Here is a 27,211-nt window from a genome sequence, read left to right as displayed (position 1 = left end):
TTCACTTAAAATATTATTATTTTATTAGTTAGGGTTTTTGCTTTATTTTTTAATTTTTTATTTATTTTAATTTTTTAATTTTTTAATTCAATTTAAAATGGATCACCGAACTAAGCCTTCGGAAACATCACCTAGGACCTAGGACTTAGGACTCATGAGGGGATTTACAACATTTTTCGACCCTCAAGACACATTTCATGATGACTTTTACAAATTTACATCTTAAGGGGGAAAACCCCTTTAACATAGACCCTCACAAATCACCCAGTTCTGCGACACAACTATAATCTAGCAGATCAACACACTAGGATTCTCCTAAAGTTCTAATGACAAAATCCATCCCTGCTTTGGGCTCAGGTTTGAAGGAAAACTCTGCCGATCCATGGATCGGTGAGACGAAAAACCTTCCGGGACGTAGATTACCACTAGAAAGTTAGGTCCACCTAGGGAATTCACATACACGACTCATGTCTGCTAAGATTATTTACAATTCATACATGCAGACTGGGTTTACAATCAAAATGATTAAGCTGCTGATGACTGCAGGATGGCACGGACACGCTGATCAGGTGCTGCCCCTTTTTGCAAAGAAAAGGGGGGGTACTGCATGGGTAGTTGACCAGTAGAGGTCAACACCTCTCATCTGGCCAATGAGTTGGGAAAAGAGGATAGGGACCATAGCACTACAAATGGATGCCTCGTGTATTGCTGTACTCCCTATGACTAGGATGCACAATGTTCAAAAACTTGATCTAGGGTCAAGTCGGGTAGGAGTTCTACCCGTGAACACGAGGATTTGCCTCTGTCACATGTTTGAAGGTGGAAGTGTTTTGTGACCCACCTTCCATGATCTTCTTCTTCCTTATCTATAATATCAATCTTCAATAGAGATGAGACAAGATGCAGAGATAGTACATGATGAGCTTGATGGCATAGCTTCAGATGGAAGTTGGTTGGTGGAATTACCCATTAGTTGAGAGGAAGTGTTAAAGTTGGCAACTAAGGGTTTAATTCCTTCATTTGTCTACACCCTTCTTGATGGCATTCTTCGTCTATGGATCTCTCTTGATGGCACTCTTCTTCACCTCAAAGATTGGAATTTTTCATTAACTACAAATAGCTCAACTAAAAGTCGGCTCAATTCTGCCCATCTTCAAGTCGGCTCCAGGAGAATTCATGTCGGCCCTAGTGAAGAGTCATGTCTCTTAAAACGCACATCAACCACTATAAATATGGGTTTATGTTCACCTTCATTTGACACTTCACACATAAAATCATCTCATTAGCAAAGGAGCTCGGACCTATGGCAAGAGGAGTCTTATATGTGGCTCATGTGGACTTGTTTGGGAGTCTTCGTCCTCTGTGTTGACCAACCATCTCTCACTGTGTTGACTTTTGTTGACCATCTTTCTCTCCTAGTTGTTTGGCCGAATTTTGGAAGGATCTTTTGAGAGGCATAATGAGCGAGTTCTTGTAGGCTGAAAGACTGAAGTTCTGGGCTCATCAATTGCAGGTTCAGACCCTTTGTTGACCAGCGTTGACCACAGGTCAATTGTACACTCCTCGACCAAAATTGCAGAGGTTTAAATTCAAGTTTCCTGAGACATTTCAGAGGTGAAACTTGGCTGTTTTGATTGGTTTTCTGAGCATCTTTTGGTCAGTTGTTGTTTGGATTTTGGAGAACGGTTTGACAGTTAAAGACTTGACTTTGGCTTCATTATCATTGTACAATATTGGATTATATCTCTCTCTGAACATTTGATATCTATTAAGAAAAAGAAGATCTGTTGGGTTTTTCCCTGGCATTAGCCTAAACATTTGCGTTCTCTTGTCTTGGCTTGTTTTCTACATTTATTGTTTATTGTTCTATCTGCCATTACTGTCAATGTGAATTAATGACATGTGATTGCTATTGGAAACTAAATGGAATTGTAATTGGGCTTATAATGGAACATTGAAGTAATTGCTATAAGCATAGAACATACCATTGTTAACTAAAATTAACAACTCGACACAACAATCTAAAGGAGGATAATTTGGAGGATGGAGTATTGGCTTTGGAGCAATTGGAGAATGCCCTTATTGATGATGGGGATCATGTTGAACAATCATTTTAGAACTAATGTAGGTGGCCTCTCATGTAAACATAACTATTTGGGCATGTTGATAGTTGGTAGATGACCCATTTCATTCATAAGTCAATGGTCTACTTCCTATTACATGGATTAAAAATTTGTATGTTTGTTTGTAATTGCTAGATGGTTGATACTCGATTATTAATCATTAATGTATGATGCATGGAATTTCTAACTTCATAATGATGTAGTATTTAGCTACAAGTAGCGCAAATATGCAAATTTTCATATATTTTGCAACTAATTTGGAATTATGCATGGTTATATATATATATATATATATAGTGCTCCTTGGACACTTTGTTCTTGAAGTTTTTAGGGTAATGGCATTCCTGATGTTCTCAATGCTAGTCCCACTCCCATGATCCATGCTCTAGCAACCTTGTTCCAATGTTCAACTCACCAAAATAGATCTCAAATTTACAATCATTATAGTGAGCCTATACTTGACTACACAACTATTCATTTTGTATTTTCAGTAATTTAATAGGAAAAATAAACAAACCATAAAAATTATTTAGCTACTAAGAAATCAGGACAAAACTACAATAATAGACACATAATGTTACGTCATAAAGACAATACTTAACTTGGAAAACTTGATGTGGGAAAACTGTTAAAATTAGCAACTAGGACCAAACTCCACCTTGGATAGCTCATATGATGGAGATGATATTTTTATTGGATTCCTCTTTCCGAGAGGTGCAAGATTGATCTAAAGATCATCTCATTCTGACAAGTATAAATGGAATTATGAATTTTTTTCTTCTATGGACAAATTGTCAAGGTCGGCCAGAAGTCTAACGTACACTCATGAAGCCCAACAGACATGTCTCTTCACCCTCAACGTTGTGTATATATAGAGGAGTCATTTTCCTCATTTGGTCACTCATCATCACACATCTTTCTCTCTCTGCAGTTGATTGGGTCATACAAAATTACAAGCAGCCTGTTCCTCTCCACATGTGCGAAGGTTTGACTGGGATTTTTGTTCTCTGCGTTGACCGAGTTGCAATGAGCATTGACCAACGTTGACCGTGCAGTGTTTGACTGCGTTTTTTGTGGGAAATTCTCTGTTTGGGCAGGCCGCATATTCTGGCACAGAAATCGAGATTTTTTGAGTAGGTTGACTAGTGTTGACTGCAGCCCTTTGACCGCAGAAAGTTGACTGTGCATTGACCAAGTTTGACCAGATTTTTCAAGACTGTTTTGGGCTGATTTGGACTATCTTTGGAGGCTGAGTTGACTGGGTTTGACCAAGCTGAATTGGAGGAGAATTTCTGCTGGTTTGACCAGCGTTGACTTTCTGGTTAGGGAATCATGTTGACTGCAGTTTGACTGGACTGTTTTTGCCAGTGTTTGGGCAAGTAAATTTTGTATATTTTATTCTCTCTGCTGAAATTTTGAAGAATAACAAGAAGATTTAATCAAAGGATTTTCCCCACATTGGGGTTTTTCCCTGGCATCCGCCAAATACTGTGTCCTCTTGTCTTGGCTTGTCTTTTGCTTATTGTCTATTTTCTATTTGCATTTACTATCAATGTTAATGTGATTGCTAATCTGGAAATTGATATTGGGCTACTAAGAAAAAACGAATTAAATTTCTCTTAAGCATAAAACATACCATTGTCATCTAAAATTAACAAAAACCTATAAGAAAATGAAAGACTATGCCTTTACTCTTAATCAAATAAGAGTAAAAGGAAATATATAGGGATTTTAAATCTCATTGTAGAGCTATGAGACACTATGGTGTGTTGTAGTGCCCTATAGAATGCTCTTTTTCCTTTCCTTTGCTATTTCTTTACTTGATTTAGTGGTTGCTCTAATATGGAACATGATGTTGACATAACATGAATATGACTCTTTTATCTCCTTTGGGTGGGGTTTTAAGTCCCTTCCATGGGTGTTAGGGTTAGGGTTTTTTATTCTCTAATGCTTATAGAAGCCTTTAATGAATTCCCATACTTTAGTAACTACACATTTGTGAATCATGATGATGTGATGTCATTGTCACTTGTCCTTTGCTAAGAAGAATTGGTTTGTTAGCTTTTCGGGGCATAACTTTCACATATGGATTTTATTTAAGGAAAATGAACCACTATTAGAAATATATAGTTCCATAGAATCTAGTGAGGACCTTAAGGACAATTATCCCTAAGGTTAGAGACCCAAAATTCCACTTCTCTGACTGCAAACTAGAGTAGTTTTAGTTCTAGTCAATCAATGTGGTTTCTAGGATTTGACCCAACGTGGCCCTTTTAGGAACCAAATTCTTCCTTGCCCATTCTAGAGCATCAGGAAAGTTCATATAGTAACTATGTAGATCAATTTTGGATTAAGTTTCAACACTCCGCATTTTGGGGAGATTTTGATCTTCAAAGCTTTAGTTTTGAAGGAGATGAGGAAAGAATTCCTCAACATAATCCTCTTTTGGACTTGATTGGTAGTTGTCCCTTCGACCTTCCTTGTCATAGTTATTGTTGACCCGTTTTGGTCATCTTGATCTTCTTTTCTACAATCATATCCTTTGGTAATTTTGCTTGTGCATATCATTCCAAATATTTTGTGCAAGGTAAGGCTCAACCCTCTTCATCCTCGTTGAGCATGCATGGCTTATAGTGTTTAATTTTCTCTACATTTACTACAAAGTAAATAGACAGATAAGGTGGAAAACAGAGTCTATATGCTTTATTGTTTCTCTAGTACTTAGAAAGGTCCATATCTCAGGTTATTGTTTTCTTTCTTTGACCCTACAACCTTTCCTTATTGAGGTGCAACCAAACTATGTCTACTACTTTGAAGGTCTTTAAACCTTGTGTTGATCATACCTATCCTTTTACTTCTCTTGAGATTTCTTCAGCTTCTCTTTATTTTCCTGATCCTATCTATGAACTTCTTTGCCTTCAACACATCACTTGAGGTAGATTCCTTTGTTTTAGGTTGCCCATATGTGGCATTCAATGATGAAGGTGGAAAATATTTAGGTATATTTGAAAAGGGGATTCTTGGTGGAATTGTGGATAGTCATGTTATAGGAATGTTGGACATAAATAAAATTTTCATCCCGAGTCCTTGGATGCTTGTGATCTTAGCCTCTTAGAAGATCAACTAGAGTCCTATTAATCACCTCCATTTGCGCATCAGTTTCAGGGTGGAAGGCGGTGTATCTCTTCAATTTAGTCATCAACTTCTCCCACATTCAAGTCCAAAACATACCAAGAAATCTAGTATCTATATCAGAAATGATTCTCTTTGGAATCCCAAAGTGTACTGAAACCATTTCAAAGAACAAACTTGCAACATCTTGTCCTTTGATGGAATTCTTACAAGCCATCAAAACCCATATCTTATTGAACCTCTCAATTACCATGTATACGTTGTCATGCCCTCTGCTTGTTTTTGTCAAACTCTCGACAAAGTCAATGTATATACTTTCCCATGTCCTTGCAGCGACTAGAAGTGGACTACATAGTCCCTGCTTCATGTTATTAGGCTTGTGGGTACAACTCAATATACAACCTTTGATCTACTTCTTCCTGCATTTTGGGCTATATACACACAACTTTCCAAGTTGGCCACATACTTCCCAATGATGAAATGTCCAACAACCTTTGAGGTATGAGCCGGCCTTCTCAACTCTACTCTTTCTTCCTTTGGTGCACACAACCTCCCCATGTTGTAGAGTAATACATCTTTGAGGTGGAAATCAATTTTGTTGTCTAAGTCTTCTTCATCTTGTTGATCTTGTACTTGTTACTACACCCCCTTGAAGTCCTTGTCTTCTACACACTCCTTTCTCTATGATTATTCATGTATGGATGGCTCAATTTTAGAAATACAAGCTAAGTTCCTTCCTTGAATAGGTCTTTCATATCCTGCCTTTATGATTGTTTCTGGAATCTATGCTGTGCTGACCATCTTTCTCCTTTTGGAATGAATCATTTGTAATGTAAATCTCAATTAACAAGACCAATTTTTTTCCTAGCTATGAATATATGAACTCCGTTCTTTAATTTTTGGAAGATTGAGGTTCAATATTGTTATGGATGTGGCAAGCGCATAACCTTTTTCTCTTAAACTTATATGATGGTTTTGCAGGGATGATTTTGATTCATTTTAATGAGATGGCTTATGAATTATGTCTATATAAAATTATTATTAGTTGTTGAGTAGTAACTTTTCGGTTTTCATCTTGGTCATGTGGTGATTTGACCAGACATGCAGGCCAGTAAATAGCTCTTTAAAAATTAGATATTTTCTTCTAGTAGTGTATAAGGTGAGTGGTTTTACGTCATTGAAGACAACAAATGAGATAAAGAGAATATCAAAAGGAAAGAGAGATTATTCAATTAGTCCTTGTCATTACATTTTTCTTTAGCTTCTTGATATAGTGGTATGTAGTGAATGCAGGACGAAGGGAGAAGCATAAATTATATATATAGAGAACTAAGTAGGTAGAAGAGGAGGCAAAATAAGATGATGATTTTGAAAATTGGAACTCTGACATAGATATGGATCCATTGTTTCAGGAAGAAAAGCCGAAGTCATGGAAGAAGCTGATAAAAGTTGCAGTATCAGGTGCTGCAGGAATGATATCAAATCATCTGCTTTTCATGGTATTGTTCCTGAACATAAAAACTTGGTGATTATTACTAGAATTGATGCATGTAACAAGGGATATTTTCATTAATTTCATTTTATTAGCAACTATAAGTCTAAGTTGGTATTTACACCCAAAATTCAAGAGAGGATTTACATTTCCAATTTAATAATTCATGCATTGGGGGGGGGGGGGGTATCCTCAAGGGAAACTCAAGGGATGGTTCCTCAAAATTTTGGACAGTATCCCTAGCAAAATTGTTGGCATAAACTAGTGTACCTCATCCAGTAAGTTTTGAACTGGGCTCCTACTGGCACAAAACTAGCCAAATGCCTGCAAACTTGGTATTTTCATTAATTGCATTTTATTAGCAACTATAAGTCTAAGTTGGTATTTACACCCAAAATTCAAGAGAGGATTTACATTTCCAATTTAATTTTTCATGCATTGGGAGGGGGGGTGGTATCCTCAAGGGAAACTCAAGGGATGGTTCCTCAAAATTTTGGACAGTATCCCTAGCAAAATTGTTGGCATAAACTAGTGTGCCTCGTCCAGTAAGTTTTGAACTGGGCTCCTACTGGCACAAAACTAGCCAAATGCCTGCAAACTTGGCAACAACCAGTTGATAACACATCAGACAAATATTTGTCTAAGGAAGACCTCATGGGCAAACCCAAGGGATGCTTCCCCACATTCATGGATGGTGCCCCTAGTAATCCCCTTGGCGTATGCCACTGTGTCTCACCTTGTGGGATTCAAACTGGGCACCTACTGGCATGAAACTAGCCAAATGCCCAAGGACATTAGTTGCACATCATTCATAGATACATTGAATTTAGAATGAAAAGATACATAAAACAAAAAATGTATGTGAAAGAGTGCACCTATTACTATTATGCTGCAGCCCCTCTAAAGTTCAGATTTTACCAGTTCTATAAATGCCTACTTGAGAAATCTTGTTTCATTAACATTTTCCTCTTTAAGCAAAACTTTGTTGGAACAAAGTGAGAGAATAGGCGTTTATTATCATCTATAGGACCATAAATGACCTACTCACAGATTGATCTCTGAATCCAAAGAAAAAACCAGCACAATGTGACTATACAACTAGCCGAAACTGCAGAAAAAGTGCATACTTGTGTTCAGTGTTCACAGACGTGCCCACATATAGAACACACATATGTCAACAGAAACTGTAGAATAAAAACACAAGTTTCAGCTTAATCTCCCACATCGCTATGTTTTAAAATTTCAGTTTCTATAAGCCTTTAACTTTTATGTTCTGAGAACTCATATAAATCTTTAAAGCCATGATTAATACATAAGAAACATCAAATTATTTCTTTTCAGCTTGTTGCTGTCACAGTTAGGTTATACTTTGATCAGTGTCTTGTTTCTTAGCTTCCTTAGAAACGAAAGGCAAGAGCAATGACAAATACATCTGATTAAGAAGATAGATTAGAAAATTACAAAGAAAATTCTAAGACGCAAATATTTTAACCCAGATGTGTTGACAAGATTTTCAATGAATTATTTCATTAGTTAGGGATAGGCTGATAGCTATGTACGATACAAAAAAACGAAACATTTTCCAAGAGCAATGAAAAATGGATTTCACTAAAAAGATACACTAGAAGTTAGAACATTATAAAGTAGAGTCTAAGATGAAAATAGTTTAACACAGACGTGTTGACAAGTTCTTCCATTGATTATTTCAGTAGTTAGGAATAGTTATGTATGGTACAACAAAACACTACCTTTTCCAACACACTTGAGTGCTATTAATCTTACGGTTCATGTTTTCAAGAATTTCTAAGTGCTACCCCTCATATAGCATGAGGATTTTAATTTGGTTTGATGACCATGACCAAGCAGGCCACAATTGGAATATGTTGTTAGAAGGCCTATTTTGCAGCTGCTATTGATACATTGTAGTTCATTAAGCATCACTCCTTGTCGCATCATGATTGCATCTTTGGAAGAGCGATAGCTTTGAAGAAGGCCTTGCATACATGGTTACACATTTGATTCCCCCTAGCACATTTGGAGACCGTTAACGATCAACTAAGGGTTTCCCTAAGTCTTGTGTTTTTATTATCAAATTGTTTGCTCCTTGAAATAGTGCTTGGTTTACTCCACGTTTGGAATTTGTATTGGTTTTTGTGCACAATGGTTTTGGAGATAGTTGATGGTATTGGAACATGGTTTTAGATTACAGCACATGGTTTTGGGTTTGTTCACATGGGGTTTAGTGGGACGTTTCACCCTTGATACACATTTTCTTAGGTTATCCTACTTTTCACCATTGCTTTGAGGTGAGTTGGTTGTTTGCACATTGATCCATGCCCTTGGCGCACTCGATGAGGAGTTTCATTTTATCGTAATGCATAGATTGAGGTTTCATGCACATTGTTTGAGTCTAAGTTGCATGATATGGGGAAATGGCTATGAGTTTCTAGAATGAAAATAGTTTGGAAATGTGATCCCCAAAAAATTGGTAAACCGGAAACACAATCTATATATAATGTGCTGTTCTATGAATAACACATTATATTGAAAATTTAAAAGAAAGCATTATGAATATGTGAGAAATAACATTTAAATGGCAAACACAAATGACAAGCAATGTTCCACCATTGCTTATAATTGAATCTTCATCTTTAGTATCAACATTTGCCCCTTGTCTAGCCTTTGATGAAACTACCTAATCCAAGCCTTAAAATATCGTAGAAAAAGCTTAACATGCCTAATCAATGATTTTGGTTTTGAGTGAAGGATACATTTTTGCTAAGGCCATGACAAAGAAGTTCAACAATCAACACCATCAACAACAAGGTACGTAGAGGGTTTGGTGCTTTTGATTAGATGTCAATCCCATACCCTCATACATGATAGAATTCAATGACAATGTTGCAATCCTATAAATCCTAAAATCTTGAGAATTGTTAAGTTTGTTGAATTTCGAATGGGTATGAAATTCTACTTTTTGTGTGTTACTACCTAAATTATACGAAATGATGAAAGCCCTAATCCACAAGGTATAATCCATGGGGAAACCTATAGGATGTTCACTTCTAACACCTTAGCAACCTATCTTCTGCACTTTAGGCCAACTCTCTTATGGCTCAAGGGCTATGTCCCTACTATGATTACTAAGACCAAGTAATAAGGCACAAGGTGAAGTTGAGAGTAGCCTTAGTAAAACAGGGTTTTGGAGTTTTTAGAATAAGTGATGGAGGGACATAGAGATTAGTGCCAAATCCATATAGGGAAATGGGGTAAAGGTGAATCAAATGGCAACGAGGTCAAGTAGATTCTCTCCAAAGGTTGGCTTATTTTCTTCAAGGATTAGGGTTTGAGACTAGAAACAAGAGGAAAAATAATTTTGGATCCAATTAAGATCAACAATGAATTCAAGGTCTACAATAAGGGAACCTTCAATAGTAAGCCTTCATCATCCAAAATCAATTATGACTTGATGAAATCGGTTAATACGTCAGCCAAGTAATCATGAAGAAAGACAAACCATGGTACTAAATGATCACCAAATCAGCAAAAGATGAAGGAAGACAAACCCTAGGCTTCTTCCTTCCAAGTCATAAAGTTATTCTTCAATGGATTGATCTTGAAAGGCTTGTAGAAAGCTTGAACATTCCATGATTAATTGTTATGTACCAAATAAACCAAGCAAGAGAAGCTTCAAGAATCGAGAACATTCATCCACAAAGAACGAATCCTTTACACCATAAATGCTCCAAGAAATATATGTCAATTAAGCTCTAATGATAGAGTGCTCCCAAAAATCCAACCATGAGTGAAAATGACAAAGTGCATCTCTTTATATAGAGTGATGCAAAACTTCCTTTACAATTATAATATCTCATGTGATTCCTTAGATATAGCTTAAGAAAAACAAAATTACAACTAACTATTCTAAAACAATAATAAAATAAAAGTGGTCAAGCCATAGGAGAGATGTCGTCTCCTCCAAGAATGGTGAATGATGCCACATATAGCCTCCAAAGGCTCTTAAGATATGTAGGTCAGCAAGCAACCTAAGCCAAAATGCATGTCTTCACTCCTAGTAATCCTCCAAGGTCAAAAATGTCTCCAAAGTGATGACATAAAAACCCTCCAAAGGGGGTGTCTACTCTAAAACAGTTCAATAAAAGTGTAATATAATGCTCCATAACTACCAAATAAGTCTCAATTCAATGGCCCATTCCCATACCCAAGGTCAAGGCACCTCCATCGAGCCAGTTTGAATATCCTACATCACTTGCAAAAACGAATTTTGTACCTTCAACAAGCTCATGATGTAGGCTATTTGTGCTTTGTGCTTCTTGGGCTTGCTTGTTCACTCTTATTCTATAATATTTCTCTGGCATATGAAGTAGATGAACTTTGCCTTGGGAAGAGCTCCTTGCAGATTATATCTTGGGCTAAAACCATGTGGGGTCACTAGATGAGCTTTTATTGTGAACGTTAAAACTCAAGCTCATAAAAATTTATGAAGCTTAACTTTAGATTTTCAGGAAATGGACTTTCTCTTTGGCAATAACGCCAAAATGTTACCAATAAATCTTACAGTTCAAATTCAAAGTCCAAAGATTGGGTGGCAGGATAAATGTAACTCGAGGGATGTCACTGTCACCTCAACAACTCCCCTTCTTAAGACTATCTCTTCTCTAAGACAAGGGAGGTGTCCCTAGGGTTAGGATTACTAAAGCTTAGGGAAAAGAAGCTGAAAGGTGATTAAAGAGCTGCTTGCATAAAACAGATTTTTATTTGATCTATTAGATTGCTTTTAAAGGCAATTGATGGGAGCAAAACTAGTGCCAAGAGTTCCAAAGGACATATGGAGTCATGAAACAACAAAGAGGGATAGTAATGGATAATAGATTAGAGTAATCTTTGATGTTTCAAGATCTAAAATTACTAATAGACGCAGATTTAGGGCGGATGGCTGAGTTCCAATGAAATATATATTATAAATCATGTAAACTTTAAATAAAATCAGCAAAGCCTTAGATCGAATGTATCTCATCATAAGTCCTTTTACAAGTGATCCGAATTGGATCATTATATTGTTTTTCATCCATATCGATGCATTTGGGGTGGAAAAAGTGGAGGAATCAACTCACGGGACCGTTTTTACCAGCGGGGTCTAGTTTGGCAAAAAGGGGTCTAAAACTTCCAAGAGCGTTTTGAGGCATCAAATGACGTTTTTTTGGGGGTAAAACTTTGACGCAGTAGCACTGCACCATTTCACGCTATTCTACACACAGATATCTTTCCAATGATGCAAGAAGCATGTCAATTGGAGTTCGTATGCAAAAGTTATGCCACTCGAAAGTTGATCTTCTTGTTTTCACACCTATAGTTCGGGAGGATGCCGCGTCAGCCCCCATTATTCATGGAAAAGGGGCTAGCTACCTGTTTTTGATGTAAAGGACTCTAAAAGAGTCTATTTTGTAACCCTAGTTAAGAGTTGATGTAGTCAAACTTAACTACTAGTAGGCTATTGGGTTGTGTTATAACTGACCCACTAGGAGGAAGAGGCATTCCATTCTTTCGAGAGCATTTTGTTCCATAGCTGAGCAAAGATAGCCAGGAGAGATAGGAGGTAGAGCACAAAGAGAGGATTTGTGCACTGTAGCAGCCCACGGGCCACAGGCATTACTTCTTTGTACTTGCAACCATATTTCCAGACAAAGAAAGAGAGTGAGGTGGCCTCACCTTCCAGTTGGGTGTTTTCTCGAAAGGGTTTCCTAGAGCGCATATTTTGTGTCTTATGTGTGTGTGTGAGCTTATTTTGTTGTTCTCCACTTTCTGCATAATTTCCATTCGCATGCATATACTAATTACAGTTAAAACTACATATCTTAAAGTTTACTAAAACTGTAATAGTGTAGAATCTCAGATTTTTAATATAATATTATCAAATTTGTTGTGTCGAACTATCCAGTGGAACATCCACAACAGTTTACAGATCATTTGGTATCGAACCAAGTTTCTTTGGGTATTTTGTGGAGATTGCGGGGATCTAGATTGGTGGGGCTGAAAATCGTAAAACCCTAATCATGGTCGACGAATATGTAAACGAACCTCGTGATCTTGCAGAGATGAGGTTTACGTGGTTGGAACAACAAGTCGTAGATATCAACTGCAATGTAAGCCTCATGGCAGCCTTGAATAACAAGATGGGGACATTTGGAGAAGATGGGGGTTCGAATGCAAAGGAAAAATCAGAATGGGGATTAGAAGATCAGGGAGAAATGGAGAACTAGTTGAAGAAAGGACCCGAAAAAGATCAACCCAGTTCAAGTGCCGTGAACCAATCACAGTCCCTGTTTAAAATGGAAGCAAAAATTTGATATCAAGTCGTACCACGGCGAGATCGACGCTCTAAAGCTGAACCACTGGTTGCAGCAACTGGAAGTTTATTTCAGTGTCCATCAGATCGAGGAAGGGCAAAAGATCTAATTTGCGCGGCTAAAATTAGAGGGCCATGCACTGACTTAGTGGGAGAACCACACGAAAACCCTGAGGTTGAAGGGAGAACCTCCAGCGACTAAGTGGGAGGATTTCAAAACCCTCATTAAGTCACAGTTTTATCGTATTGGGTACGTGGAGAACCAATGGATCCAATGGCATTACTTCAGGCAAAAGTCAGGCCAAAGCGTGTAGGAGTACACCACAGAATTTAGGAAGATGGCTATAATGTTGGGTATCTCTCCAAAGAACTGAGATGTACTCCTCAAGTATTTGGGGGGTCTACACCACCATCTGCATGAGCAAGTGATGTTGTTCAAGCCCAAATTGGTCGACGAGGCTTGTGTATAGGCATAGTATCTGGAGAACACAGGTCTGAAGAGAGCGCAATCAAGTGGATCGAAGCAAAAGGAGCAACAAGAATCTTCTAAGGAGGGGAAGAAGAAGCAAAAAGGGGGAAAATATCAGAAGATGGTAGCCACAACACACTAGTGCAAACATCCTAGAAACCACTGCAACATCGATGGCCATACAAAGGAAAATGTTGGAAGTTTCATCCAGAGCTAAACCTGAAGAACAAGAAGAAGAATCTCATGGCCACTGATTTGAGCAACCAAGTTGAAAGAAGCTTGGATGTGGATGAGGAGATCGTTAGTATAGAAGGAGGTGAATCTGAGTAGCCTTCAACAACAGGAAGAGAAAGAAATGATCATACTCTTCCATATAAAGATACATGTCAAGAAGACAAAGATTGATGCTTTATTTGACTCAGGATCGCAGGCGAATCTCATTGCAGTAGACCTGGTCAAGAAGTTAGGGTTGGAAGTTTGTGATCATCCAAACCCATATCCATTGGGATGGGTAAATAAGGATGCAGAGTTGAAGGTAACAAAACAATGTAAAATTAGATTTTCTATCAGTGATGATTTTATTGATGAAGTAGACCTAGATGTGGAGTTGTGTTTGGGATTCGATACATGTACATGCGTGATGCAATATTCATGAGGAGAGCCAACCAGTATCGACTCGTCAAGGATGGAAAATCGTTCATCATCAACGCGCACAAAGGCAAGTCAGAAATCTCACTGGTAAGTGCCAACCAAGCCAAGAAATTGATCAGTTCCAGCAAGAAGAATGTTTTATTGTTTTTAAGAGAAAAGTCAGTTTGAAGAGGAGTCAATAAGAGGAAAGGCATCCCTGGAGGGGTGTAATAAGAAACAGAAACAACAATTAGAGGAGTTGTTACAGGCATACAAGGATGTGTTCCGAGAACCGCTTAAGAGAGAAGTGGAGCATGAGATCTAGCTATTACCAGACTCCCCATTGCCAAATATTGGGCTGTACAGGCAGTCTGTTATAGAAGCAAGTGAGGTGAAGAAACAGTTGCAGCCGCTATTGGAATAGGGTGTCGTTCGACTGAGTACATCACCATGTGGGCCGCCCAGCATCATTGTGCCGAAGAAGTATGGGACTTGGCAAGATGTGTATAGATTACAGGGCATTGAATAAAATCACGCTCAAGAATTGATACCCCTTTCCCAGGATAGATGATTTGCTAGATTACTTGCAGCACGCAAAGTACTTCATCAAGTTGGATTTGAAGTATGGATATCACCAGGTTCGAGTCAAAGAATAAGATACATGGAAGACCGCCTTCAAAACCAGACAAGGTTTATATGAGTGGTTAGTCATGCCATTTGGCCTATGTAATGCACTAGCTACATTTATGAGATTAATGAATGATGTACTGTGCCCTTTTATAGATTCATTTGTTATTGTCTATTTGGAATATATACTGGTATATAGTGCTACCTCGGAGGAGCATATGTCACATTTGACACGGGTGCTAAAAACATTGAAGAAGCACCAGCTGCTAGCAAATCTCAAGAAGTGCAAGTTTGCGCAATGGTCTTTGGTGTATCTGGGGTATGTGGTCGGTGGAGGAGAACTGAAAATAGATCCTTCCAAGATGGAGGCCATCATGAAATGGTCGATGCCTACTAATGTTTCTGAGGTCATAAGTTTCATTGGGGAAACACAGCACTTGAGGAAGTTCATAGCCTCATTTTCAGCGGTAGCAGCATTGCTCCACGCCATAACAGCAAGTGGCAAGAATTTCGAGTGGGGAAAAGTTTAGCAAAGGGCTTTCGAAGAGCTAAAGAATAAGATCAACCAAGCACCAGTTCTGGCATTACCAAATTTGCAACAACCCTTTGAAGTGGAGACAAATGCGAGTGGGTGGGAGTGTCTTGATGCAGAGAGGAAGGCCTGTATGTTATCATTTCGAAGTATTTCATGGGTAGTCCTTAACTACCCTGCCTACAACAAGGAGTTCTATCCCATGGTGCAAGCTGTGAAGAAGTGGAAGCACTATCTGATGGGAAAGGAGACAGTAATCCACACATATCACCAGCCGTTACAGTACTTGGAGGCCCAGAGTAAGCTACAACAGACTAGTTATTACAAGTGGATGGGGTTTTTACAACTGTTTCATTTGGTGATCAAGTATAAGAAGGGAAGCACAAACAAGCTGGTCGACATTCTTTCAAGGCCACCCACATCAAAGATCACAACTTTGGGGACTCTTATGCACATGGAGCCATTCACTCATGATGCATACAGAGAGGCGTATTCAGAAGATGAGGACTTCAGGGAGGTGTATCAACAGTTGCAGAGTCAGAGTCATGTGCATGATGGCGATAGCACGGTTGACTACCATCTCTAGGATGGTTTACTCTACAGGCTGGATAAGTTATGTGTTCCTAAAGGTGAGCGATTGCAGTTGATCAGAGAGGCTCACACCTCCAAGGTTGCAGGGCACTTTGGTGTAAGGAAGATCGTGGCTAACTTTCAGAGGTATGTGTATCGGCCTAAGATGCAAGAGCAAGTAGCTAGGTTCATAAGAGGATGCATGCTTTATTGTACCAGCAAGCCTAGCAATAGGAAACATGGTCTATATCATCCCTTACTTGTACCTGCTCGTCCTTGGGAAAGCATTTCCATTGACTTTGTGGGAGGTTTACCGACAACTAGGAAGGGACATGACTACCTGTTCGTGGCAGTTGACAGGTTCAACAAGATATGTGTTCTGATGCCCTGTAAAATACCATCAACGGGCAAGAAGCAACAAACTTGTTCCTTGGACAAGTTTGGGTGCACTTTGGGATACCAAGGAATATCATTTCAGACAGGGATACAAGATTTCTCAGTGCATTATGGACTACATTGTGGGAGAAGATGGACACAAAGTTGAAGAGATCTACAATATTTCATCCATAGAAAAATGGGCAGATAGAAGTAGTCAATAGGACTTTGGTGCAGCTTCTAAGGGGATACAACCAGAAGCATCCAAAGACCTGGGATAAAAATCTGGTATATATACAACATTCTTACAACAGAGTAGTCCACACTTTTATAGGAGAGTTCCCATTTGAGACTTGTTTTGGATATTTTTCACCTTCACCTTTGGATATTGCATATGGGCAACAAGGAGGAGTGAGGGAAGATCTTACAGGAGATGCTTTGAGGGTTGAAAAATTTATAGAGAAGATCAGGCATATCCATCTACAGGTACAAGAAACACTATAGAAGTCAAAGGAGAAGTATAAGGTCTGGCATGATCAACACAAAACAAAGAAGTCATTCAAGGTGGGAGATAGAGTATGGTTATAGTTGAACAAGGAGAGATTGCAGGGACCTGGTAAGAAAATCAAGGCTCTGAGGTATGGTCCCTTTGAGATACTAGAAAAGGTGGATGATAATGCCTATCAACTTAGTTTACCACCATATACGTGCATTTACTCAGTTGTGAATGCAGAGAATTTGAAACTTTATGAGCCTTCCATGCTAGGTCAGGAAGAGGAATAGGTCCTACCTTCTATGGAGGATTTGGCACCAGATGCTAAGATCCAGTTTTGAATAGTTAATCTCCAGATATAAACATTTAAGCACATTTAACTATACCATAACAGAAAAAGACTTTAAAAGGAATTTCCAATTTTCAATTAGTCTTTTTTCAGATTTTTTTTTTAATAAAATTCTAAAAAATAAAACAAAACTAAAATCTAAATTTAAACTAAAGTCTAATCTAAAACCTAAAAGGGACCTTTTTTTTTATATTTTTTATATTTATATGAAACTAAAATAAACTAAAATTTAAAGATTAAAAACTAAGCTAAAAGAAAATGTAATTTAGACCAAACACTAAATATTTACAGATGAGATGAAATTTAAAAGGAAATTTGCTAAAATCTAAATGAAATAGAACAAATCAAAACTTTTTTATTCTTTTAATTAATTTATTTATTATATATTTTTTATGATTTTATGATTTATTTTAATAATCAAAACAAAACAAAAACTAAATCTAACTATATAAAACTCTAAATCTAAATCAAAATAAAAAAATCTAACCTAGCCTAAAATCGAAATAATCTAAACTAAAATGAACTAACGTATATACATTATAATTATAAAAATGAAAATCTAAAGCTTATCTAAATCCTAGACTAAAAGAGAAGAGAAACTTTAAACTAATAATTAGCTCAAATATTAACCTAAGAAAAACCCATGCTACTAATCCTAACCATATACATACGAAAATTAAAGCCTAACCTGATTAAAAAAAATGTGCGTTTGTTGTTTTGCTGTGCGGGTGAACGCAGGTTTGAAAGGCGGAGGGAAGAGCGACTCGACGGAGGGGAGCTTGATGGATGCTTGGATGCAGTGAGATAAAGGAATGATGGATGGGGGAGAGAAATGTGAATGGAGCCGCGTGAGGATGGCAGGTTGCTGAGCAATCGAGGGCTTTAAACGTTGTTTGCAGGTGCGGGGATTGCGCGAGGAGTAGAGGAGATAGAGCCGCGGGTTGAGCTGCGTTTGACAGTGTGAAGGCAGCGTTGTAAGAGGCAGCGCAAAGTGAGGACGCGGAGATCAGGCGAAGGATACGCAGGTTGGACGCAGAGAAAAGGTGATTGCGTGATGGCAATAGGTGTATGGCAGCGTGAAAGCTTGCGTGGAGAGGAAGGGTAGCAGAGGACGACGAGGAAATCCTTGGCAGTAGTCGGGGAGCTGCATGAAGGAAAAGAGAGAAATTGCTTGGGTGTGATGAGGCTCAGGCTGCGTGGAGGGAAATGCAGGTTGTTGTGCAGCGTTTGAATGATAGATCAAAAGACAGCGTGGAGATGAAGGTATGGATACTGCGTGAGGGGGCTGGAACAACCTACTGCATGTTGCTGCGATTAGTAGGCTTTGAAGCTTGGACGTGAAATGAAGGGGTAGCGTGTTGATGAGGGAAACGATGGAAGCAGCGTAGAGAATGGCCAGATCGATGGTGGAAACGAGAGATTACGCCGAGGAGAGAAGCAGCGTGAGAAAGGAGTTGGAGCTGCGTGAAGGTTTGGGCAGCAAGCCTGCTAAAAAAAATTTTCGAAAAATTTTCCTGCGGAAATGAAACCCCAACAGACAGATAGCTTGGAGAGTCTCGAATTTCTTCAGAAAAAACCTGCAAGAACTGATCTTGAGGCCAGATCTTACCCTCCAGGGCCTAGATCTGGCTTCAAACAAAAATTTCTCCTCAGACCTGTAACCTGCAATGGCAAAACAGAATACCCAGAAACAATATGCGCAAGAAACAAAACTAAAAACCCTAAAACCTGCTAAATAATTACACTATTCACAGTTTAAAGGCTCTAAATAGCCAGATTTGTCAGTATGCCACAAAAATATTTTTTTAAGATTTTGAATATAAGATGACGTGCTTCAGAAAACCCTTCATGCATTCACCAGAAAATTTCAAATGATAAGCCTGGGATCAAAACTGGCTGGGCTCTTCAGAAAATGCAATCCGGGAGTTGGCTGGTTCAGCCGAGAACTTCCCTGAACGCCCGGTAATCTTCAAAAAGAAGGATTTCCTGCACAGCTTAATTCAACCATTAACGAAGAAGGAGAAAACGATACTAAAATCCAAATGTAATGGAGATACCTGCCATCATATTTAGAAATTTAACTAACATTCAAACCCTAGCGACTAAACAAGATACCTGTGTTTAAAATCACTCTTCATCAAGCTATCATCAATGGTTGAAAATAAATTTATGCAAAAAAATAAAACATCTTACAGCATTTCCAGAAGAGTAACACCAACAAGATTTCAACCCCAAAGTCTTTCTTTATTGCACAAAAAACGACTACAAGAGAGCTTTCTTTAGTACACAACTCTAAGATCGAATGATCTCAAATGACCCTTGACACCCTATTTAAAGGAAAATTTCCCAACGGCTAGCTCGAGTGATCCATGTCAAAAGTGATCTCGATTCTCGACCATCGATGAGGATCAAAATCTCTTTTACTCTCATCCGTCGAAATTTTAAATATATTAAAAAAATTAAAATCTTGCATTTATTTCCTCAAAACTTTGAGTTATTATTATTTTTCAATTTTTTATTTATTATTATTATTATTATTATTTTTCAATTTATTTATTTATTTATTATTATTATTATTATTATTTTTTAATTTTTATTTTTTTAGTTATTTTTTAATTTTTTTTAGTTATTAATTTTTTTTAATTTTTCAATTTTTATTGGACCCTCGAACTTGTTCACACCTAATCTTCAACGGTTGGGTAACCTGGAACGTGAACAGTCATCAAGAAGATGAACTGATCCGTCCATTTTATGTATATAAACAATAACTGTCTAATGAAATAATCAATCAATTTCTTTTGCCCATTCTGGAGTTACCCTGGCCTGACATGGTATCAGAGCGCAGGTCCCAGATTCCTTGTAACTCCCATCTCTGTTCTGAGCGCTGCATCCGTCCAGAGTGTTATTAATTCTCTGCGCATCATTGATTGTCTGCGCCTCTGTCCTGCGTCTCAATGATAATTCTCTGCCCTCTCTGACTAACATGAACGCCTGAGACTGCGCATTGCCTGGTTTGAACGCCTGCGCTATTTGATATTTTTCTGTCCCATTTTTTGTAAAACTATGCAGAGACTGCGCATTGTTTTTATGAACGTATCTTACCGTTTTAGCGTCCATAAGCATTGAGCTATTCAACGTTAATGCATATCTTACTGGTTACCGTTGAACGCACTCCTAGCCGAGTCTTTTGTCATCTCATTTCATTCTCCACCATTACCGCATCCCCATCCCTTTCAAACGTTACACATACAATCGCCTCAATTGTTTAGCTGAAACATTGGGCGGATATCTTTGTGAAAAACGTATTGCAGGACGATCCCTTGATCTCCTCCGAACGATTACACACCTTGTATTTCCATCTGATCATCTTTTCGCAAGACACCTTCTACCAATCCGCTCTGCGCCTCGGTACTGGTCTTCACACTCGTAGGTTTTGAATAGCACAGAGTCTCCGCGTCCATGAAGCACTCAAGAACCAGTTTCGATAAACTGTAACCCTGAGCTTGTGATCGACTGTATCCATGTCCGAACCACCCAAGAGCATGTTGAAATTCGTATTGGAAAGCAGAGAGTTGGAGATGGTCACATCGGTGGAGCCCTGAATTACTGTGACGAGGCCCAGTTTCCCATTGAAGGAGGTCAAGTGATCGATCCACACCTTGGTCACCCCTTTGTATATATGAACTGTATCGCTTTCTGCAACGTCGCCTACCTGGAAGTTGTGGAGAATTACGCTGTGGACCGAGCTTATCACAATGCCCCTTCATTTATGGTCATAGATCTCGCGGCGTCCGTGGAAGGTTAGGATCGAGCTAGGAGCGACCGACTGCTGGAGGGTAACATTGGTAACAATCCCGCTCCCACTGAGAATGAGAATCCCTCGTTGTGACCTGCATGCGAATGTTGCCAACCTCACCTCTATGTTATATCCATTGGTAACCTTCAGTAAGTTCTGAGGGTGTTTGCGCTTTCTGCTGTAAAAATAGTGGGGTTTAGGCTTGTTTTTGGAGCCAACGACCTGTGCTCAATGCCAAACTCTTGGAAGGCACATAGCGATTCAATCCATCGAAGGTTACAACTATTCGAAGGCCTGAAAGCTCCTGTCAGAGAACTATTGGCACCGTCCGAGTGGTATATGTTTCCATAAAGTTTGGTATTAAACCGCATGTATATGCCTTGTTGATGATTAACCAGCATATATATATTGACCAGCTGTTTGAATAAGTTTTTGAATGCGCTGTAAGCTGTTTGAATAAGTTTTTGAATGCGTTTTGGACGCTGTTTCAATAAGTTTTGGACGCTGTTTCAATAAGTTTTGGAAGCTGTTTGAATATTTTGTGGAGGATATTTTATAAAATTTTGGAGACATTTGAAGAAAACTTAGTGCATAAAGATTTTGAAATCTGTTACCCTTTTGAGTACAATTTCACTGTATATCAGCAGAAAGTTTTTTTATCAGCAGAAGTTCTTTCTATCAGCAAAAGTTTTTTTTTTAGCAGAAGTATTTTTCAATGTTCCACCAAGACTCTGGTGCGGGGAGATGCGGGTGCGGGGAGACGCACAGGGGGGACGTGTGGGAGTACCCTCAAATTTTAGGGAAATTTCGGGGGTGCGGGGAGTCGTCGAGGTATATATATATATATATATATATATAATTCAAGTTCATATTCATTGTTCACTGTTCAATAATGAAAGCATAAAAATATTAAATAGACAATTGAAATTTGAATCATTGATCCATCCTCATCATTCATTTTGATACATACATCATTCATATGACATACTCAAGTGACAAGTCATTATTGAATTAATTATTATTCATACATACCATGAGATTCGAAAAACAAAAATAAAAATCAATAATAAAATATTCAAATACATTGATCGATATCATTCATCATTCAATGGTTCATCATTCTACAATCTATAGTGATTTAAAAACTAAATTCATCATCCATCATTCTAGAATCTAAATTGAAAGCAAAACATACTAGTATATTTTCAAAGTTTGAACACTAAATCTATATAACTCAAAATTTCAAAGTTCAAACTCAAAAATAGTTAAGAGTGAAATGGAAATGACTTTGGGTTGAAATGAAATGAGCTTTTAACTTTAAGGTTTAGGCTTTTAAGTTTTAGTTATTTAGTTTTAATTTTAATTTTTTTTAGACTTTTAAGTTTTAGTTATTTAGTTTAAAAAAATAAAATTTAATGGTTTTGAGTTTTGAATTTTTTATTTTGAATTTCGAAATTTTAAGTCTTATTATACAAATTTAAAGGGGGACGCCCAGGTGCACCCTTTTTGGGGAGTCTAGACTCCCATACTGAAGGGAGACGCCCAGAAGCACCCTTTTTGGGGAGTATTGGGGAGTCTAGACTCCCACACTGGGGAAACGCACCCCCTTGCGTCTCCCCAAGACTCCCCAAAAAGGGTGCGTGGGGAAACGCACCCCCAAGAGACTCCCCGTCCTGGGTGCGTGGGGTGCGAGGGGTGCGCGCACCCGACCCTGGGGGACACGTCCCCGTGGAACACTGGTATTTTTTACAGAATGCATTCAATCATCTCTTTGGTAGGAATAGTTCTCACTGGCAAGGAGAACTATCCTGAATGGTCCCGGATGGTAAAACACACACTCATCTACAATGAGTTGTGGAAAGGAGTGTGTGTCGGAGAAGAAGACAAAGACCCTGTGCAACCTACATCAGATAAAGAACTTGTCATTTGGGAAAACAAGAACAGCAAAGCCTATGCATTGATCGCAGCATCTGTAAATGAAGAAGTCGTCATATTTCATCCTATTCCACTGCCTTTGAAGCTTTACAAAAGCTGAAAGAACTCTATGATTCACATTCTGCACTTGAAGTTGTTCAGCTCATGATTAAACTCTTCACTCTTGAACTGAAAAATAATGATCCTCTTGCTCTTGCATCTGAAATAAAGTCTATAATGCATGATATTAAATCCACTAAGGTTGAGCTGGATATCTCTCTTATTGCCTTTCTCAAAGCACTCTATCCTACCTATTCCAATTATCTTGAGTCATTACAAGCATATGGAAATCTTAAAGATATAACCTTTGACTCTCTTGTGAAAAAGTTTGCTGAAAGAGAGAAAGCCTTTGGAAAGAAGACAGTCCTTGAATCTTCTGAAGAGACTGTTTGCCTTGCTCATAAAGAAAAGCATCCTGCTCAAGATTCTACAAGAGGAAGAGGTGGACGAAGAGGAAGAGGAAGATACTTCAGAGGCAGGGGGGGCAGACATTCTCAAGCAGAAAAAGCAGATCTGCATTGCATTCGCTGCAAACGAAATGGATCACATGATGCTTCTACATGCAAGCTACCATGGGACAAAATTGAGCAGAGAAGAAATCAGCAGAAAGGTAAAACTGATGATACAGACAAAGGTAAAGCACTTGAATCCGCTCACTATATTGAGGCACAATGTAACATTGGAGTAAATGAAGATTTGTTTAATGCTTCACTTGCTTCTTCGAAAAATGATTGGTTGCTTGATTTAGGAGCAACCTGTCATATGACTCATAGGAAAGATTTTTTTGAAGATTTCACTGACAATGTTGATGGAGCAGTATACTTTGCAGATCAGTCAAAAATCAAGCCATCAGGGCTTGGCACAATCAGGCTTAAACTGCCTGGTCTTCCAGACTTTCTTCTGGATCATGTTTTATATCTCCCACAACTCAAGAGAAACTTGCTGTCCCTGGTCCACATCCGCCAGCAAGGTCACTCCATTCATATGTTTGATGGAAAACTTGAGGTAAGAAAGGCATCTGACCACTCACTTGTCATGAGGGGTATAGAAGAAGAAAGACTTCTTAAACTGCAAGGAACCTCTGCTCATGCACAACATTTCTCATATATTTCTCATCATGAAGAAGGTACACTTCCGTCAAGTTTATTATGGCATGCTAGATTTGGACATTTAAACTATGATAGTCTCCGCTTGTTGAAGAAAAATGGTGTTGCTGGTTTGCCTACGATTCCTAGAAAACATAAGCAATGTGATGCTTGCATTCTAGGAAAGCATAGCAAACAGTCTTTTCATGATTCACATTCAAGAGCACATAGGAAGCTTGAACTCATTCATTCAGATTTATGTGGTCCAATGCCTGTTCCTTCTGCAAATGGAAATAAATATATCATGACATTTATTGATGATTACACCAGAATGTGTTGGGTTTATTTATTGAAGAACAAATCTGATGCTTTTCAAACATTCAAGAATTTTCATAAATGGATTGAAAATGATGCACAATCTCATATTGGGTCTATTCGCACTGATAATGGAAAAGAATATACATCAAATGAATTTGAACACTATCTTCGCCAACATGGGATTAAACATCAAACAACTGTGCCTTATAATCCTCAACAGAATGGTGTAGCTGAAAGAATGAACAGAACAATCTTGAATATGGTACGATCCATGCTTTTCTTCAAAAATGTAAAGATAATGTTTTGGGCTGATGCTATTCTATGTGCTGCATATATAAAGAATAGATGTCCATCTAGTGCTATAAGAAACAAGACTCCTTATGAATTGTGGTATGGACATGTTCCTTCGGTAAAACATCTCAGGATTTTTGGTTCCACCTGTTATGCTTTAATACCAAAGGTACATAGAAACAAACTTGGTGCTAGAAGTCGTAAGTGTATCTTCCTGGGGTATTCAAACACCTCTAAAGCATACCGTCTCTATGATGAAGTAAATAAAAAGTTTGTTGTATCTAGAGATGTCATTTTTCTTGAATCATCCAAATCTGACAGTGTTGTTGAGCGGCAACTTGATCGCTTGGATAGATTCACAAAAACGAAATAATTTCAAGAGTTTGAGAATCAGATTCCACATCTTGAAGGGGGGATTCCTATACTAGATCAACATGTGGAATCTTCTTCTGAAGAACAATCTCCCTTGTATGAAACTCCAACACCGGATGATCCTTTAAGTGATGTAATTGATAGAATTGGGAGACTCAATCTTGATTCAGTCCCAACTCAATCAACAGAGCAGCCTGGACCATCTCAGAAAGGTCCCCCAAAGTGGCTGACAAAGACACTTGAAAGTGTTCATCCTGATGAAATTGGAAAAACAGGAACCAGAAATACAAACCGACAAGATGGAGGTGATGTAGATAACTCTAATTCACCTGTTGATATGGATGTTACTTATGATTGTGAATTGAACTTGTCTACAGATTTTGAACCAACTTCCTTCAAAGAAGCTGCTTCTCATGATGAATGGAAAGAAGCGATGTAGAAGGAGTATGATGCCCTCATAAAGAATGACACTTGGAAGCTGGTTGATCCTCCATTTGGAACCAAACCAATTGGCTGCAAGTGGGTCTACAAGAACAAGTACAAAGCTGATGGCTCACTTGACAAGCACAAAGCTAGGCTTGTGGCAAAAGGTTTTGCACAGAAGGAAGGGGTCGATTATGAGGAAACTTTTGCCCCCACAGCAAAATGGGCCACCATCCGGACACTCTTTGCACTAGCTGCTCAGAACGGTTGGAAAGTCCATCAAATGGATGTAAAAACTGCATTCTTGAATGGAGATCTAAAAGAGAATGTTTTTATGTCCCAGCCTGAAGGATTTGCTGTGAAAGGACATGAACACAAAGTATGCAAACTTGTGAAGTCCTTGTATGGCCTCAAACAAGCACCACGAGCCTGGTATGAAAAACTAACTGAGCATCTTCTGAAACTCAACTTCAAACATTTTGATCTTGATGATGCAACTTTATTTGTCAAGAAAGTTGGCAAAACAGTTGTATATCTTGTGGTATATGTAGATGATCTTTTAATGACAGGGAACAATGAAAGCTATATTGCATCCATAAAGAAAGAATTAGGAAAAAGTTTTGAAATGACTGATTTGGGCTATGTTCATTACTATCTTGGCATTGAAGTAACCCAACATCCAAAATCCATATTTCTTTCTCAAAAGAAATACATTGGAGATTTGTTAAACAGATTTGGCATGACAGAGTGCAATCCTCTTTCTACTCCAATGGAACAAAACTTGAAGCTCACATCTATTGAAGGAAAGGAATTTGAGGATGCAACAAAGTATAGACAGCTTGTAGGAAGTCTCATCTACCTCACTACTACCAGACCAGACATTTCATTTGCTGTTGGAATCCTCTCCATGTTTATGCAAAAGCCTTGTGAGGGACACTGGTCTGCTGCAAAAAGAGTTCTAAGGTACTTGAAGGGAACTCAAGACCTTGGAATCAAGTATACACAGGTGGACGACTTCAGCTTGATTGGATACTCTGATTCAGACTTCGATGGAGACAAAGAAACTGGGGTATCTACTTCAGGATATGCTATGAGTCTTGGATCAGGATCTGTCTCCTGGAGATCACGCAAACAATCAGTTCCAGCAGATTCCACAACAGAAGCAGAATACATGGCAGCAGCTGAAGCAACGAAAGAAATTGTGTGGCTCAGGAAAATTCTTGAAGATTTGCAGGTAAAACAAGTACAATCAACTCCACTCATGATTGATAACACCTCTGCAATAAAGTTGGCCAAGAACCCAAAGTTCCATGATCGTACTAAGCACATCAATACTAAATATCATCTGATCCGACATCATGTTGAGGCCAAAACAATCCATCTCCGTCATTGTTCCACAAATGAGCAAATTGCAGACATCTTCACCAAAGCGCTTGGAAGAGAAAAGCTTGAAAGATTCAGAACGATGCTTGGACTCACCAATATCCCTTCAGATTAAGGGGGGGAATGTTCACACCTAATCTTCAACGGTTGGGTAACCTGGAACGTGAACAGTCATCAAGAAGATGAACTGATCCGTCCATTTTATGTATATAAACAATAGTTGTCTAATGAAATAATCAATCAATTTCTTCTGCCCATTCTGGAGTTACCCTGGCCTGACAGAACTTAGCCTTTGGAAAAATCACTTAGGACCTAGGACTTATGAGGGGATAAAACATTTTCTAACCCTCAAGACACTTTACATCATGGCTTTTACAATTTTACATTTCAAGGGGGAAAACCCATTTGAC

The 27,211-nt window shown here is 38.4% G+C and overlaps 1 protein-coding gene across 1 annotated transcript in view; it reads left to right on the top strand.

Moving 5' to 3' along the window:
- LOC149187051 (lactate/malate dehydrogenase family protein) overlaps window positions 1-27,211 on the top strand; it is a 220,881-nt gene that overhangs the window by 34,351 nt on the left and 159,319 nt on the right. Inside the window, exon 3 of the mRNA XM_089411274.1 lies at window positions 6,668-6,754. Coding sequence (XP_089267400.1) covers window positions 6,668-6,754 — 87 coding nt within the window. The remainder of the gene's footprint in view (window positions 1-6,667; window positions 6,755-27,211) is intronic.

Source organism: Pinus tabuliformis, chromosome 3_1 (assembly GCF_031772625.1).
Source record: "Pinus tabuliformis cultivar Carrire ecotype Pingquan chromosome 3_1, CPIR1, whole genome shotgun sequence".
In the NCBI taxonomy this organism is placed as follows: Eukaryota; Viridiplantae; Streptophyta; class Pinopsida; order Pinales; family Pinaceae; genus Pinus; species Pinus tabuliformis.
The sequence above is the reverse complement of the archived record's forward strand: the minus strand, read 5'-3'. Positions and strand labels throughout refer to the sequence as shown.